Source organism: Mustela nivalis, assembly GCF_964662115.1.
Source record: "Mustela nivalis genome assembly, chromosome: 9".
In the NCBI taxonomy this organism is placed as follows: Eukaryota; Metazoa; Chordata; class Mammalia; order Carnivora; family Mustelidae; genus Mustela; species Mustela nivalis.
The window spans coordinates 21,190,792-21,206,935 of record NC_139028.1 but is presented as its reverse complement, the minus strand read 5'-3'; the positions used below and the strand labels follow the sequence as shown (position 1 = coordinate 21,206,935).

At 44.4% G+C, this 16,144-nt stretch overlaps 1 protein-coding gene across 2 annotated transcripts in view; it reads left to right on the top strand.

Annotated features, from left to right (window-relative positions):
• DSCAML1 (DS cell adhesion molecule like 1) overlaps positions 1-16,144 on the top strand; it is a 339,394-nt gene that overhangs the window by 285,775 nt on the left and 37,475 nt on the right. For both annotated transcript variants that reach the window (XM_082683408.1, XM_082683409.1), the window contains exons 15-16: positions 12,933-13,100; positions 14,409-14,479. In XM_082683408.1, the coding sequence (XP_082539534.1) occupies positions 12,933-13,100; positions 14,409-14,479 (239 nt within the window). The remainder of the gene's footprint in view (positions 1-12,932; positions 13,101-14,408; positions 14,480-16,144) is intronic.

Here is a 16,144-nt window from a genome sequence, read left to right as displayed (position 1 = left end):
GGTGCAGTTTTAAAAATGCAGACACTACATTTCGCTTCTGTTCCCCCAGTAAGGAGCAGGGATGGGTTCGTCGAAGATGGCCCTCCAAGCCCGGAAGGCAGCCTCATGGTGTGAGCTGCTGGCCACCATGGGGTGAGCCTGCCTGGTGTGCTGTGTCGTTCCGTGTGAGCTGGAGTGTGGCTGTTGGGAATACCATCCCAATGGTATCGGGATGTTGTGAGCTGTCACTGTGACCCAGGGAACCTCCTCTTGGTCCTGCAAAGAGATTGCGATTGGGAGCAGAGGGGCACTTAGGGCCGTGATACAAGGAGGAAGTCAGAGATGCAAGATGGATTTGTTTCCCAAGCGCGGGCAGCTAAACCCTCCAGAGGTGGCTTTTGTCTGAGCTGTTCCCCCTCTACAGCAAATGAGTCTCCTAAAAAAAAAAAAACAGAGGCTCCAGGTCCCCTGCCGGCATGCAGCCCACAGAGTAGAAGGCACTGACATCTCCCCAGCCACTTCCTTATTTTTTTAAGAAGAATATTTTGCATCAGAAACCCTTTGATGAAGAAAGGGAGAGAGAGCCCTTAATGAAATATGTTAATCTGGGTAAGCCAGGCTCATATGAAAGGGAATATTAAAAGAGACAATATTCGCCAAAGCTAGCTCAGTACTCTGAGAGAGCTGAAAAGGAAAGAGAAGAAAATAGGGCCCCTAATTTCAGCTATTTGGGGTCAGAGAGATGGCAGTGATCAAGTTTGGAAAATCAGCTAGAGGCCTTCAGATTTGACTCTGATGCATTAGCCTGGGAGGGCTGTGGGGAGAGAGTTTTTGTGCCAACATCAAAGATGATTTGGGAACACCAGGTCAAATCCACCTGCAAATGATGGGTTTTTATAAGAGAAAAGGGGGGCCTCCTCCTGTGATTGGCAGCTGAGTGTGGCAAGAAAGGGGAAGGCAAAGCAAGGGTATTTATTGTGACTACAAAAAGCCGAGGAATTCCAAGTCCAAAGTAAAGGACAGAAAGGGGCTCTGATCCAACCAGCAGTGGGTTATAAGTGCCTGGGACATGCCAAGTGAGGAAGATGGGCAAAGATTTAGACATGGCTCCTGCCTTCAGGGAGCTTAGCATCTCCTTGGGCATTTGCTGCTGAAACCATGAGCCCCAGACAATAGAGAAGGCTGTAAATGTTGTAGGAGTTCAGAGGAAAAGAGTGGTGAAAGATAAAGCCAGAAAGGTATACACAAGCCAGATGTTGCAGGGCCTGGAGTCATGTAAAGAAATTTTGTTGTTACCCCGAAAGCAAGGAAAAACTGTTGTAGAGTTTATGCAAGGGGGTGGCATTACCAGATTTGTGTTAGAGGAGACCACTGTCAATGCCAAAATAGTGTTTGGCCTGTAAGAAGTGCTTGATCATATTTGTGGGATGAATGACAGCTGCAGTGTGGAGAACAGATGGAAGGGGGCACAGAGTGGGTTCTGGGAGGCTAGCTAGTTAGGATGTTATTTTCCTGGTCCAAGTGAGAGATGACAGTGGCTTGGCCTGGGGCAGGGGTAGAGCTGGAGAGAAATGAGGAGATTCAAAAGATGCATGGAACACGAAAGCTGCATGGAACATGAAAGCTATAAGACTTTATAGAGAGAAAAGTCCAGAATAACCCCTAGCATCCCATTTCCTGAGATAGGGACCCCAGGAAGGTGATGGGTTTATAGGATGTATGGTCAAGTCTTCCATCTTGCACATGTTGACTATGGACGCCTTTGAAACATTCAAGAAGAGATGTCAAAGAAACAGTTGGCTATAAAAATCTTGAGTTCATAGGAGACATCCAGCTGGGCACAAACCTTTGAGTTATCTTTGTATAGATGGAAAGAGAAGCCAAGTGTGGGGAAAGTCTACGAAATGAGAGAAAAAAAGAACCTAAGACGGAGCCTGGAAGAACTCCATCTAACCATTAATGGAAGGGTAAGGGAGATGCATCTGGAAAGAAGAGAGAAAAAATAGTCTAAAGCATAAGAGAAAAGCCAGAGAGTCTTTGATCAGGGAAGCCAAGGAAAGAGTGTTTTAAGAGGAAGGGAGAGGTTCAACTATTGAACACTTGAGAGGCCAAGTGAGAAATCAGTCTTGGTGACATGGGGTCACCTATACCATGGAGACATAATGCTGATATCAATAGGGGTGTGAGGAGTAAATGGCGAGTGTTTACATTGTCCAGACCACACCTGGTGCATCAAAGATGTTTGGTAAATATTAGCACTTCTCCACTAAAGTCAGCTGGTGTGCCCCACCCCCAGACTCCCCCGTGGCCCTGCTGAAACCAGCAGGTGCATATAGTCCTCTCTGGGGACAGCCCTAGAGCACCTAGGTCTAGTACCTAGGCAGGCTTCTGTTTCTGGGCCCCATGGATCTGAAACAATCAGAGAGAAAATTGTTGACAGGCTGTCACCCCCAGGATACTGCACAGACAGCAGACTGAAACACAACCCAGTCTTCCTGTGCAAAACACCTATTTTCTTCTCCTGGAGCTTCAGCCTGAGGGACAGGCTTCAGGTCACATCCAGAGATTACCAAAATGTCCTAAAGGAATGTGGGCTGGGGGAAGGCCACCTTTGTGCTTTCCCTTGGCCTCACTATAGCTCACCAGTACATCCCAGAAAGGAGCTCAGACATTTGTCTGGAGCCTTGATTTTTTGCAGCTTTTGCCAAGAGGACACCTCCACATGGCCTGCTCTAGAGGTCAGCAGGGTTTGTGATTATGGTCCTATAAGACAGTATGTATCTGTATACTTTAAAAGCTGCTGTCTGAGAGTCTGGCTTCCAATCAGCTACAAAGTCAGCAGGTGCTACAATCCCTCCCTCTAAAACACTGACGGATCTTGGCACGCCATCAATATCTGGGACCTATCAAGAATAAACTTTGCTTAGACAATCACAAAGGTTCAAGAGACAACAACCAAGGGCTAGGGCAAGGAGAAACAATCTGGTTCATCTCCAACACAAGACCCCTCCAAGACAGGAAGAGGTGGCCATTTTACCTAATACATACAAACAAACATGAAGAGTTAAGCAAGATGAAGAAACAGAGATATATATTCCAAATGAAAGAACAAGATAAAACCCCAGAAAAAAAAAAAAAAAGAAACTTATTGGAGGTAAATAATTTACCCGATAAAGAAATTCAGAATAATGGTCATCAAGATGCTCATAGAACTTAGGAGAAGAATGGATGAGCACAGTGAAGACCTCAACAAAGACACAAAAAATATTTTTAAAGTACCAAACAGAAGCCACAGAGCTGAAGAACACACTAGAGGCCTTCAACAGAAGACTAGACAAAGCAGAAGAAAAGATCAGTGACCTGGAAGACAGGGCAGTGTAACTCTCCCAAACAGAGCAGCAAAAAGATAGAAGTATTTATAAAAGTGAATACAGCTTAAGGGACCTGTGGAACAGTAGCAAGCAGAGTAACACTCACATTATAGGGCTCCTCAAGAGGAAATAAATGGAGGTGCCTGGGTGGCTCAGTGGGTTAAGCCAGGTCATGATCTTTGGCTCAGGTCATGATCTCAGGGTCCTGGGATTGATTCCCGCATTGGGCTCTCTGCTCAACAGGGAGCCTGCTTCCTCCTCTCTCTTCTCTCTGCCTGCCTCTCTGCCTACTTGTGATCTCTCTGTCAAATAAATAAATAAATAATCTTAAAAAAAAAAATAGGAAATAAATGGGCAGAAGACTTAATTGAAGTCATAATGGCTGAAAACTTCCCTAACCTGGGTAGGGAAACAGACATCCAGATCTGTACAGCCCAGAGAAGTCTAGAGAAGATAAACCTAAAGAGACCCACACCGAGACACATTATAATTAAAATGTCAAAAATTAAAGATAAAGGGAAAATCTTTAAGACAGCAAGAGAAAAACAACTTGTTCTGTACAAGGGAAACCCCATAAGACTATCAGCAGATTTCTCAGAAACTTTGTGGATCTAAAGCAAGCAGCATGACCAAGTCAAAGTGTCAAAAAAAAATCCAACCAAGAATACTCTGCCAGGCAAGGTCATCATTCAGAATTGAAGGAGAGACGAAGAGTTACCCAGACAAGCAAAAGCTAAATGAGTTACTCACCACTAAACTAGTCTGACAACAAATGTTAAAGGACTTCTTCAAGCTAAAGAGTGGGGGCACTAATTAGTAACAAGAAAACATATGAAAGTAAAAAATCTCATAGTTAAAGGTAAATATACAGTAAATGTCGTGGTTAATCACTTATAAAGCTAGTATGAAGTCTAAAAGACAAAAGTAGTAAAAATATCTCTAACTACGATAACGAGTTAAGGGATACCCAGACACACAATGCAAGAGATCATGAGAAAAGAATTTAAGCACACCACTAAAGACAGTCATCGAATAACAAGTGAAGAGCAAAAGAAGAAATGGAGAGAAAGTACAGAACATGTGGAAAACAATTACTGAGTCACAATAAGATCATATTTATCAATAATTATGGGCATACCTGGGAGATGTTGGTGGTTCAGATAACCAAGGTAAAGCAGGGCATACAAAAGTTATGCATGTTGCATGCTGTAGTCTTTTGAGTGTGCAAGAACATTATGTTTTTAAAAAACAATGTATTGTAGGGGCACGTGGGTGGCTCAGTGAGTTAAAGCTCTGTCTTCAGCTGAGGTTGTAATCTCAGGGTCCTGGGATTGAGCCCTGCATCAGGTTCTCTGCTCAATGGGGAGCCTCCTTCCCCTTCTCTCTCTGCCTGCCTCTCTGCCTACTTGTGATCTCTGTCTGTCAAATAAATAGATCTTAAAAAGCAAAACAATGTATTATTAAAAAAAAAAAAGTGCTAACCATCATCTGAGCTTTCAGCAAGTCATAATCTTTTTGCTGGTGGAGGGTCCTGCCTCGGTGTTGATGGCTGCTGACTCAGTAGGGTGCAGGTTGCTGAAGGCTAGGGTGGCTGTGGCAGGCACTTAAAATAAGACAACAATGAGGTTTTCCACATCAACTCTTTCTTCCACAGTTTCTCTGGAGTATGCAATGGTATTTGATAGTATTTTACCAGTAGTAGAACTTCTTTCAGAATTGGAGTCAGTCCTCTCAAACCTGCCACTGCTTGATCAGCTAAGTTAGTGTAATATTCTAAATCCTTTGCTGTCACTGCAACAATCTTCCCAGGATCTCCCCCAGGAGCAGAGTGTAGACACCACTTTCTGTGCTGGTCTGTGAGAAGCAGCCCCTCCCCCATTCAGGTTTATAACGAGACTGTAGCACCTCAGGTCCATCTTCAGGCTCCACTTCTGACTCTAGTTCCCTTGCTGTTTCCGTCACATCTGCAGCTACTTCCTCCGCTGAAGTCTTGGGCCCCTCAAAGTCTACATGAGGGTTGCAATCAAATCCTTCCCAACTCCTCCTAATGTTGGTATTTTCACCTCTTTCCATGAATCATGAATGTTCTTAATGGCTTCTAGAATGAATGGTAAACCCTTTCTGGAAGATTTTCTATTTACTGTGCTCAGATCCATCAAAAGAATCACTATCTATGGCATCTATAGCCTTATGAGATGTATTTCTTAAAATAACAAGACTCGAAAGTCGAAATGATTCCTCAATCCACGGGCTGCAGTATGGATGTTGTATTCGCAGGCATGAAAATGACATTCATTGTCCATCTCCATCAGACCTCTTGTCAGGTGCATTGTCAATGAACAGTAATATTTTGAAATAAATATTTTGTCTGAGCAGTATGTCTCAACAGTGGGCTTAAAATATTCAGCAAACCCTGTTATAAACAGACATGCCAGCATCCACGCTTTGTTGTTTCATTTCTAGAGCAAAGGCAGAGTCAATTTAGCATAATTCTTAATTTTTTTATGGAAAAAACAAATAGGCTGCACACCCAATGTGGAGCCCAACAAGGGGCTTGAACTCACAACTCTGAAATCAAGACTTGAGCTGAGATCAAGAGCTGGACACTTAACCAACTCAGCTACCTGGGCACCCCTAGCATAATTCTTAGGGGTCCCAGGATTGGGGAGTGTTAAATGAGCAGTGACTTCAACTTAAAGTCACCAGCTACATTAGCCCCTAACCAGAGAGTCCGCTTGTCCTTTGAAGCTTTGAAGCAGGGCACTGACTTCCCCTCTCTAGCTATGAAAGTCCTAGATGGCATCTTCCAGTAGGTCGACTATCTGAGCTAGGTCTTCTGGAAAACTCGCTGCAGCTTCCACATCAGCCCTTCCTGCTTCACCTTGCACGTCTAGGTTACAGAGATGGCTTCTTTCCTTAAACCTCATGAACCAAACTCTACAAGCTTGAGATTTTTCTTCTGCAGCTTCCCCACCTCCTTCATCTTTCAAAGAATTGAATAAACAAGAAATAACAAGCGTTGGCAAGGATGTGGAGGGGAAAAAAGGGAACTTTCTTATACGGTTCGTGAGACTGTAAGTTGCGGCAGCCACTGTGGAAAACAGTACAGAGGTTTCTCGAAAAATTGAAAGTGGAATTATTATATCAATCAGCATTTCCACTTCTTAGGCATTTATCCAAAGAAAACAAAAATACTAATTTGAAAATACACAGGCACCCCATGCTTATTGCTGCGTTATTTACGATAGCCGAGGTGGAAGTCCATCAGTAAATGAGTGGATGGAGAAATTGGGGGGGGGGGACACACACATACATCACACACACAATGGAACAAAACTCAGCCATAAAAGATAGTGAGATCTTGCTGTCTGCACCACCATGAATGAACCTGGAAGGTATTATGCTAAGTGGAAAAGGTCAGACAGAAAAAGACAAAAAAACATGATTTCATTTATATGAAATATAATTTGAAAACAAAACACATAAGAAAACACGTAATAAACCTCATGGATGCAGGGAACTGACTGGTGGTTATTGGGTTCTGAGGGCAGATGACACAGGTGAAGGACATCAGGGGGTACACATTTCCAGTCATAAAGTAAATAAGTCATGGGGATGTAATGTACAGTACCGCGACTGTAGACCACAATATCATATTGCGTGTTTGAAAGTTGCTAAGAGACTGAGTGTTGAGGGTTCTCATCATAAGAAGAAAAGTTTGGGGGTGCCGGGTGGCTCAGTCAGTTGAGCATCTGACTCTTGACCTCCGCTCAGGTCTTGATCTCGCAGCTGTGAGTTCAAGCCCCAAGTTGGGCTCCATGCTGGGTATGAAGCCTACATTTAAAAAAAAAGAAAAGAAAGAAAGAAAGAATAGAAAAGAAAAAAAAAAAGAAAAGGATGAAAAAGATTTTGTAACTCTGTGTAGTGGCAGATAGTAGCTAGACTTAAAGTAGTGATCACTGCACAACATATGTAGATATCAAAGCATTATGCCGTATACCTGAGACTAATATAACGTTATATGTCAATCACACCTCAAGAAAAGAAAATTCTATGAGGTAAATAGATATATGAAACTCTTTTACTGTTGAGGAACTGGGGCCTATAGACTTGAAACTTCTTTTTTTTTAAAGATTTAGTTATTTGAGAGAGAGAGCATGAGTGGGGTAGGGGCAGAGGCAGAGAGAGAGGGAGAAACAGACTCCCCACAGAGCATGGAGCCCAACACAGGGTCGATCCTAGGACCCTGAGACTTGAAATTTCCAACTTAATTCCTACGAAGAAAAAGGAAATTCCAAAGAGGAACAGAGGATTTGATTTTCTCATTTTAAGGAGGTGTATTGTGTCGCAATGAAATCTCTTAAGTCTGAACTTTGGAGGGTCCTGTCTGAAGCCTCCATAGGATTGGAAGTGATTCAGGAGAACATGCACGGTATCTGTCTCCAGTGTTCCTGGGATTCCTAAACCAAATACCACTATCTCAACCGTATACCTCTCCAGTTCTTACAGGAGGCAGCACAGAACTCTAAAAATGACTTAACGTAGAATTCCTTGGAAGCATGCACAGATTTCCCAGACCCCCATGAGCGATGGATTGGCAGCCACATTGGGCTGGCCCGCACAGTCCAAGGGGTTTGGGGGCCTGAGTGTGAATGTGATGGGAGACCACTGACTGAGCAGAAGGAGATGCCCAAAGGGTTTAAGAGATGGTAAAAGTTGGGCAGATGTCCTTCTTTGGCAGCAACAGAAAACTTAGGTGTCTCAAAAATCATTTCCATTAAACAGACCTTCCCAAACCGTATTTTAAGGTCTGGCTTCCTCTGTGACCCTTGGCCCACTCCCAGCCACCTGGGTGTTTGGTTCCTGTTTCGTTTCTCCTCACGTTCCTGGGCTCCTTCTTTTGCTCCGAAAAGGTGACCAGGTTTGGCTTAGAGTCAAAAAGTCCTATTTATTAGAGGAAACAGAGTCTGGTTGAGGATTCTCCAATCTCCAGTGGAGTGTTGTGCACTGTAAGAAGGTAACAAGACAGGACATTGTGGGATATGAGAATATTCTAGGATGTGATTTCCCGAAACACTGTTCCCTAACGGCACCTTTACGGTTGCTAGGACAGTAAACATTTCAGATCCTGCGTTCCACTCCTAAGTATGACTGGGTCAGAAATAAGGTGGGGAAACTGGATGTTAGGACAGAAGCAACACTATGTGATACCACTGAATTTCTAGAATTACCACTAATCTTGAGTAAGGGATGCAGGTTACCTCAGGAAAGATGAAGCTTAAAGTTATGATGAAACATCATGAAGTCTCCCTTTTCTATGCCAACAAACTCCCAGTACGTCCCTGAAATCAGGGATCTGAAACTCTGTCGTAGGAAGCTGAAGCTCCCAGGAGACTTCACAAATAATGGAGCCAAAACCCGGACAGTGGACTTAGCCACGGAGGCCAGGTTCCTGTAAGCTCTCCCATGTGACATCCCTGTCATCCCACTCCTCATAGCACACCTCTATGACCACATCCCTGAATGGCAGCAGTCCTTGGGGTTCAAAACAGGGTACCACGTGGCCATGGACAGAGACCGTCCTTTGACCCAAGATGAGACAAGAGACTTACAAGAACTTGTTGGGACTTCAGAAAGTGTCCTGAATTATCCAATAAGCTCATTTTTTAACACATTAATATCCTCTAACCCTGAGGAAAGAAGATGACACACAGTCCACAAAAATCACTGTGGGGACTTCACTGTTCTGGAAGATAAATTATAAAATTAAGTCCTCAACACAGGCATACATGTTTCTGAGGGTTATATTTATAGCCTATAGGATAAATGGTGTGTATTTCTAAGATGGGAAAGTTATGGTGAGTTAGAAGTGTACTCAAATTGTAATGCATAGGGAACACACTAGAGACCTTGAAAACATCCAGATTCTTATCTTTTTTTAAGATTTTATGTATTTATTTGACAGAGAGAGCGACAGTGAGAGAGGGAACACAAGCAGGAGGAGTGGGAGAGGGAGAAGCAGGCTTCCTGCCAAGCAGGGAGCCCGATGCAGGGCTCGATCCCAGGACCTGGGATCATGACTCAAGCCAAAGGCAGATGCTTAATGACTGAGCCACCCAGGTGCCTCAAAAACATCCAGATTCTATCTAGCTCAGGAGTTCTGGGGTGGGATCTGAGTTTCCTCATTTTTAACCAGTGAGACCAATGTCTCTGGTCCAGTGGAAGTTACATGGAATTCACAGGCCTAATAGATCGTGAACATAGCAACAACAAACCTTTTTGAAAGTCTACTATCTACCACATATCTCTCTACCAGTTTTTTATATATTAATGCATGAACCACATAAATAATCTGAGAATAATAATATTATTCTTTCTGTTTTCTGAGACTATTTTTTCAAATATCCAGTAAATGGTAAAGCCTGGGTTTTACTCCAATGTGTCTTAAGTAGAATTTATCTGAAAAGAACATACAGACTAAAGCACAGAGACAGCCTTAATGAATGTCTGTAGCAGTTTCCATTAACCGAGAAGAATAATAGAAACACGTTAAGATGGTAACAAGAAAGAATGAATCAAATAATGTTAACATTTTATGTTCATAGACATATATAAAAATAGGAACAAGGTACACACTAAAAGTGATAGAGAAGAAAATTTTCCTGTCCGTGAGATCAAGATTGTTTTCAATTGTGTAAATCTTATAAATCTATTTTTAGATGATGTTCTCTGCATTTTGCAAACACACTGGGGAGATGAACACCTTGAGATAAAATATGTTAGAGCAATTTTCCTGAGTCTTCCTTTTCTTTGAAAATGTGTATCATGTGTGCTGAGTGGTCGTTTAGAAACTTAACACCCTTGACATACATTAATAATACAATTCTTGTAGGCTTTTCTTGAAAATACAAAGAAGTAATAAAGAAGAGTATGTCTGGGACACGAGGCCTGATGGATTAAAACCCCAGCTTGCAAAAACTAACGTTTCCACGTAAACAGAAGTGACAGACTTCATTTTGCAAAACAAACCACAAGCAAAGAAAACTAAGAAGAAAATGTGACGGTTTATTCACATCTCTCAGTGAAGCCCTCCCAGACCCTCTTAATGACCGAGGGGGAAATAGTAACTTTGTAGTGAGTGGAGGAAACGAACAAGAACACCTAGGCTAAGGGATCAAGGTCAACATCCCCTGTAATGGGACATAGTGGTACCCAGAGACTAGAGTACATGAAGGGACACATTATCGCTGCTGTAATACTGGTAAAAAGAAATGAGGAAAAAATAATCTGAACCTGTCCTGAAGAAAATGTCCGTTTTATGTCAATTTCAATCCACAACACCTCCCATGGTTCGTAACTCACAACTCTTTCTTACCAACACAGAGCACAAGTCTCTTTTATTTTTTTTTTAATATTTTATTTATTTGTCAGAGAGAGGGTGAGGGAAAGCAAGTAAGCACAGGCAGACAGAATGGTAGGCAGAGGCAGAGGGAGAAGCAGGCTCCCTGCCGAGCAAGGAGCCCGATGTGGGACTCGATCCCAGGACGCTGGGATCATGACCTGAGCCGAAGGCAGCTGCTTAACCAACTGAGCCACCCAGGCGTCCCCACAAGTCTCTTTTAATCAAGTGTGTATACACTGGCGCCCCTTTTCCTTAGCCCCTCGGTGTTCTGATACGTGGTGTGGACCTCCTGCCTCTGCCTGCCCTCATCAAAAATGAACTCACTGACTTGTGATTACTCCCCATCTCCTATAAACACGGGCAAATCAAGTATGATGAGTGTGTGAGCTGGCATGGGCTCCCGGGATGCCACAGACAGAAGTGGATGCCAGCCACCACATTGCTGGTCCATTTCCTCCTAAACCAAAGAGGTGCCCATGGCAGGTAGGAGCCCACATATTCGCAGCTCTGGCTTAACCTGCCAGTCACAGAGTGACTGTCCCGGTGGTTGGGGTGTTTTAAAAGACAAGGAGAAAATAATGTGTTTCCGAGCCTCTGCAGCTTGCCATTTGTGACTTTGGCTCATAAAACCAAAGAATTAAATGCAAAACTGCAGATGGGGAGCTGGGCCAGTGCCCTTCACAGATGCCGAGACTATGCAGCTAAAAGTGGTGTTTTGAAAACCATCAAGACCTCAATTAACCAGAATCTGAAGGCAGTGTATAGTCGCTTCTGGTGAACTAATTTATTAGGTCTAAGCCTTTTTAAAAAGGGGGGGGAGTAGTCTTCTTAACAATTTTTCTAGAATATGCTTGCCTCCCCTCCTGTTCTAGGGACGAAACAGCAGTGAATGAAGTTTAATCTTTTCTACTGAGAATATTCAGGATCCTCTACTGTGGATTTAAAAGGCATGGAAAATTAGGCTGAATAGTGACATCAGGACATGCCCCCCCCCCAAGAAAAAAATTTTTTTAAAGATTTTATTTATTTATTTGACAGAAATCACAAGTAGTGGGAGAGGCAGGCAGAGAGAGAGAGGGAAGCAGGCTCCCTGCTGAGCCGAGAGCCCGATGTGGGACTCGATCCCAGGACCCTGAGATCATGACCCGAGCCGAAGGCAGCGGCTTAACCCACTGAGCCACCCAGGCGCCCCCCAAGAAAATTTTTAAGCCCTACTATCAGCTTGTTTCCTTGTGCTCTGCCTTTTTTTTTTTTTTTCTTTTCAACGTGAAGTACCAATAAAGTAATCTAGTTATGAATTCTGGGTTTGGAAGATCCTAGCTGAGACATTGCTATAACTGCAAGCCCTTCCCATTTTTTCATGGGAATCCCCCCAGTAGTTCCACAGCAAAAAATAGAGTGAATGAATGACTGGATTCCTCTGGAGATGAAGAATGTTTCCTGCCACAGTATTCCTGAGTGGCATTTACCTGGCTTTTCCCCCTTTCCACAATGTTGTTAAACAGCCCTGGAATGGGCTGCCAGTCCCCTTGGATAAATCAGGAGCACACTCATCTCTCTGTTGGCTCCTGACCCTGCATACTCATTATTCTCCTGCCAGTGAGAGAAAGAGGGTAAGGATTGGGCTGGGGACTCTGGCCCTCGGTCTGTCCCCTCAAAGACCAAGTAACACTCAGGACCACCACCCCACAAGTGCACAAGGAAAGAAGATATGGAGGCATATACAGAAGGGGAAAGGGGGCAAAGCCTTGGCTTCACTCTTGGCACTGGGGAGATAGGGATCTCATGGTTACAGCAGGTCACTGAGGTGGTATGGGAGGCCAGGAGGAAGGGCACTGGCTAATCACACCCTTAGGGAGAGTAAACAAATGGGGGTCTTGGAAGGGGTCTTGAGAAGCATCTTGTCTGACCCCCATCTGAGGCTTGAGCTCACAAGCTGGCCCAGGGCAGAGGAGAGCCAGTGCATTTGCTGCTCACATTCTCAGGCCTCCCTTGGTCTCTGATCTTTATGGAACAAAATCCTTGTACTCTTTGTGAAGTTGTTAAAGCCTGTGCCTTCTTGCTGCTATCTATGTAGAGCTGGACCTCTTCTGTGTCCCACAGTGGAAGTTGAGAGTTGAGGCTGGGAAGGGGTTGTGGGGTTTTCTGGCTATGGTTTGAAATGGGTGCTCTCTCTCCAGATTCCTGGGACTTCAAGCAATCCACACGCAACATCTCCCCCACCATCAACCAGGCCAACATCGTGGACTTGCACCCAGCATCCGTGTATAGCATCCGCATGTACTCCTTCAACAAGATTGGCCGTAGTGAGCCAAGCAAAGAGCTCACCATCAGCACCGAGGAGGCTGGTGAGTACCTGGCCTTGTGGCTCTTTCCCATGGCCCTGGGGATCCGGGGCATTGGAGGCCTGCACCCACCCTGTCCACTGATGGTGGGCTTGCAATACAACAGGGAAGGAGAGATCCCAAGGTATTTATCTGTGTTTGCCTCTGGATCATTGGAGGCTCTTCTGTTTGACATCTTCCAGGTGCAGCAGTAGATGCTGGGCTTTGGGGAGCTGTCCATGGTTCTTTCTTACTCCCCTGGCCCCAGCCTGTCTAGAAAGGACAAATAAGCTAGATCTGTGAAGGGCAGAGTACTAGTGCCCTGTATTAATTTTCATGACCTTTGTCTTGGATTTTGTCTGAAAGTTTAAGCAAGCTTTCTCTCCCTATAGTTTCTCCTGCTATTGCAAAATATAAAATAATACCAAAAGTACATATACTATGTGCAGCTTTACAAATAATAATAAAGTAAAAACTAGTATAACCCCCACTCACTATCAATTGCCAGCATGCCAGGGGTCCTCCCTACACCCCTTCCCAACCAGAGCCGCCTGTTCCTCCCCACGAAGGAGCCAGTAGCCCTTGCTTTTCTTTTTTATAGTGCCACTACAGTGTATATACACATAAAGCATATAGTTTAGTTTTGCCTATTTTCCAGTGGCATATCTTCATGAAGTTATTCTCAACATATTCTTCTGTGCCTTCCTTGTTTTGATCAATAGTATTTTTGTGAGTTTCACCATTTTTGCATTTTCAGTGCTGTGTAGTATTCCTCACCATGGTTATACCATCACCTCTTGGTCCATTTTAATGGAAATGGACATTTGGGTGGTTGACATTTTGGGGCTGTGAAAAATTTTGTGCTGGTACACCTACAGAGGTTTGCAAGTTCTCTACTGAAACTAAGTATTTGCAGAATTAATCATCAGATAAGCACGCTTCTAACTTCAACCAAGAATGCCAAAATATCTTCCCAAGTATTGAGCCAATTTGCTTTCTCATGGCCAGTAAATGTAAATGTAAGAATTCTTGCCATGACACACCCTTGCCTACACTTGAGACTATCAGACTTTTAAAAATTTGTTGCCAATCTGATGGATATATAATAATATCTCATTGTCGTTGTTTGCTGTTTTCAGCTAATCATGGAGAAAGGAGAGGCACTGTAAGCCCTGTGGTTGTTTCAGGGGGCTCAATCAAAGATTCTCTGATTTTGTGTATGAGCTTTTACTCGGTTCCCTAGCAGTCCTCCAGCTCAGGAGAATGAGAGTAAGGACCTAGGATTCTTTTCTTCCAAGATTTGACTTGTAATGTTGTTTCTCCCTCCACCAGCTCCCGATGGGCCCCCCATGGATGTCACCTTGCAGCCAGTAACCTCACAGAGCATCCAAGTGACCTGGAAGGTAAGCGAAATCAAAAGCATTTCCCTGCTAACTGCCTCCATGACTGCTCCCTCCTCAACCCAGGAATGAAGCCCAGGCAAGCTTGCTGGTCTCTAGTCTCTTAGAATTTTCATGCCTGTTTTTTGCTAAACAGGTGAAATCAGAGGGGAGGAAAGACAGGAGGATAAAGGGTTGGGTCCCCCCACCAATCCCTACTCCCTCTGTCCCTGGGCAGGCCAGTAGCTGGGTTGAGATGAAGAACTTGGCAGTGCCAAGGAGAGGGAAATGATTTTTCCACCACACTGGCCTCTCTTCCCAACTCCACATGTTTTAATAGGTCAGGAGTTGGATTTGATTTTATACAAAGCTCAAGGGGCCCTTGTGAATAATGGGAGAAGACAGGACAGGGGCTTTCCCTTGTCTTGGCCCTGTGCCTAGAGCTGGGAGGTATGGTGATATGACCCCTCATCTTCTCCCAGTGAGACCTCACACAGGAGTCTTGGTGTCTTCAGGCCTTGGTTTCCTCTTTGATAAAACCAGAGTGAAAATAACTGCCCTCCCTTCCTCTGGGGATGGTTGAGCTACAAAAAACAGACCAGTCTTTTCTGTAGTCACTGTGAAGGGGTAGAGACCTATGAATTCTACAGGGTGTCTGAGGACCTTATCACATAAGAAAACTCTTAGGGGGGCACCTTGGTGGCTCAGTGGGTTAAGCCTCTACCTTCGGCTCAGGTCATGATCCCAGGGTCCTGGGTTCGAGCCCCACATCGGGCTCTCTGCTCAGCAGGGAGCCTGTTTCCTCCTCTCTCTCTGCCTGCCTCTCTGCCTACTTGTAATCTCTCTCTCTGTGTCAAATAAATAAAATCTTTAAAAAAGAAAGAGAGAGATAGAGAAAGAAAGAAAGAAAGAAAGAAAGAAAGAAAGAAAGAAAGAAAGAAAGAAAGAGAGAAAACTTTTAGGGGCACCTGGGTGGCTCAGCCATTAAGTGTTTGGCTCAGGTCATAGGATCTTGGGTCCTGGGATTGAGCCCTGCATCTGGCTCCCTGTTCAGCAGGAAGCCTGCTTTTCCCTCTCACTCCCCCTGCTTGTGTTCCGTCTCTCGCTGTGTCTCTTTCTGTCAAGTAAATAAAAATCTAGAAAGAAAGAAAGGAAGGAAGGAAGAAGGAAAGAAAGAGGGAGGAAGGGAGGAAGGAAGAAAAACTCTTAGAGGTTGTCCCACAGCAGGGCAGAGAAACAGATCAGAATAACGTTGAGCAGGACAATAAACCCTGTCCTGGGAAACTCTGGCCCTGGGCATACGAGGGCCTCCAGTCCTGACAGTGGCCTGTTGCACTCAGCTTGCAGGCTTCCAGTATTTTCCTACACTAACCCTCTCTTCCTGGAAGGCACCCAGAAGAGATATTTATATCCCCATCTGCCAGAGGAGATCCCGGCACAGATGTAAGGTGACTTGCCCACAACCATTCAAGTAGTGAAAGCGGCAGAACTTATATGTACGTGGTCCAGGGACTGCTGGGTGGCTCAGTCAGTTAAGCATCTGCCATCAGCTCAGGTCATGATCTCAGGGTCCTGGGACCGAATCCCACATCGGGCTCCCAACTCAGCAAGGATCCTGCTTCTCCCTCTCCTGAACTCCATGCAGTGGATTGGGGCCCCTGCTAGGTGGTCTGGAGCCCCAGTCCACTG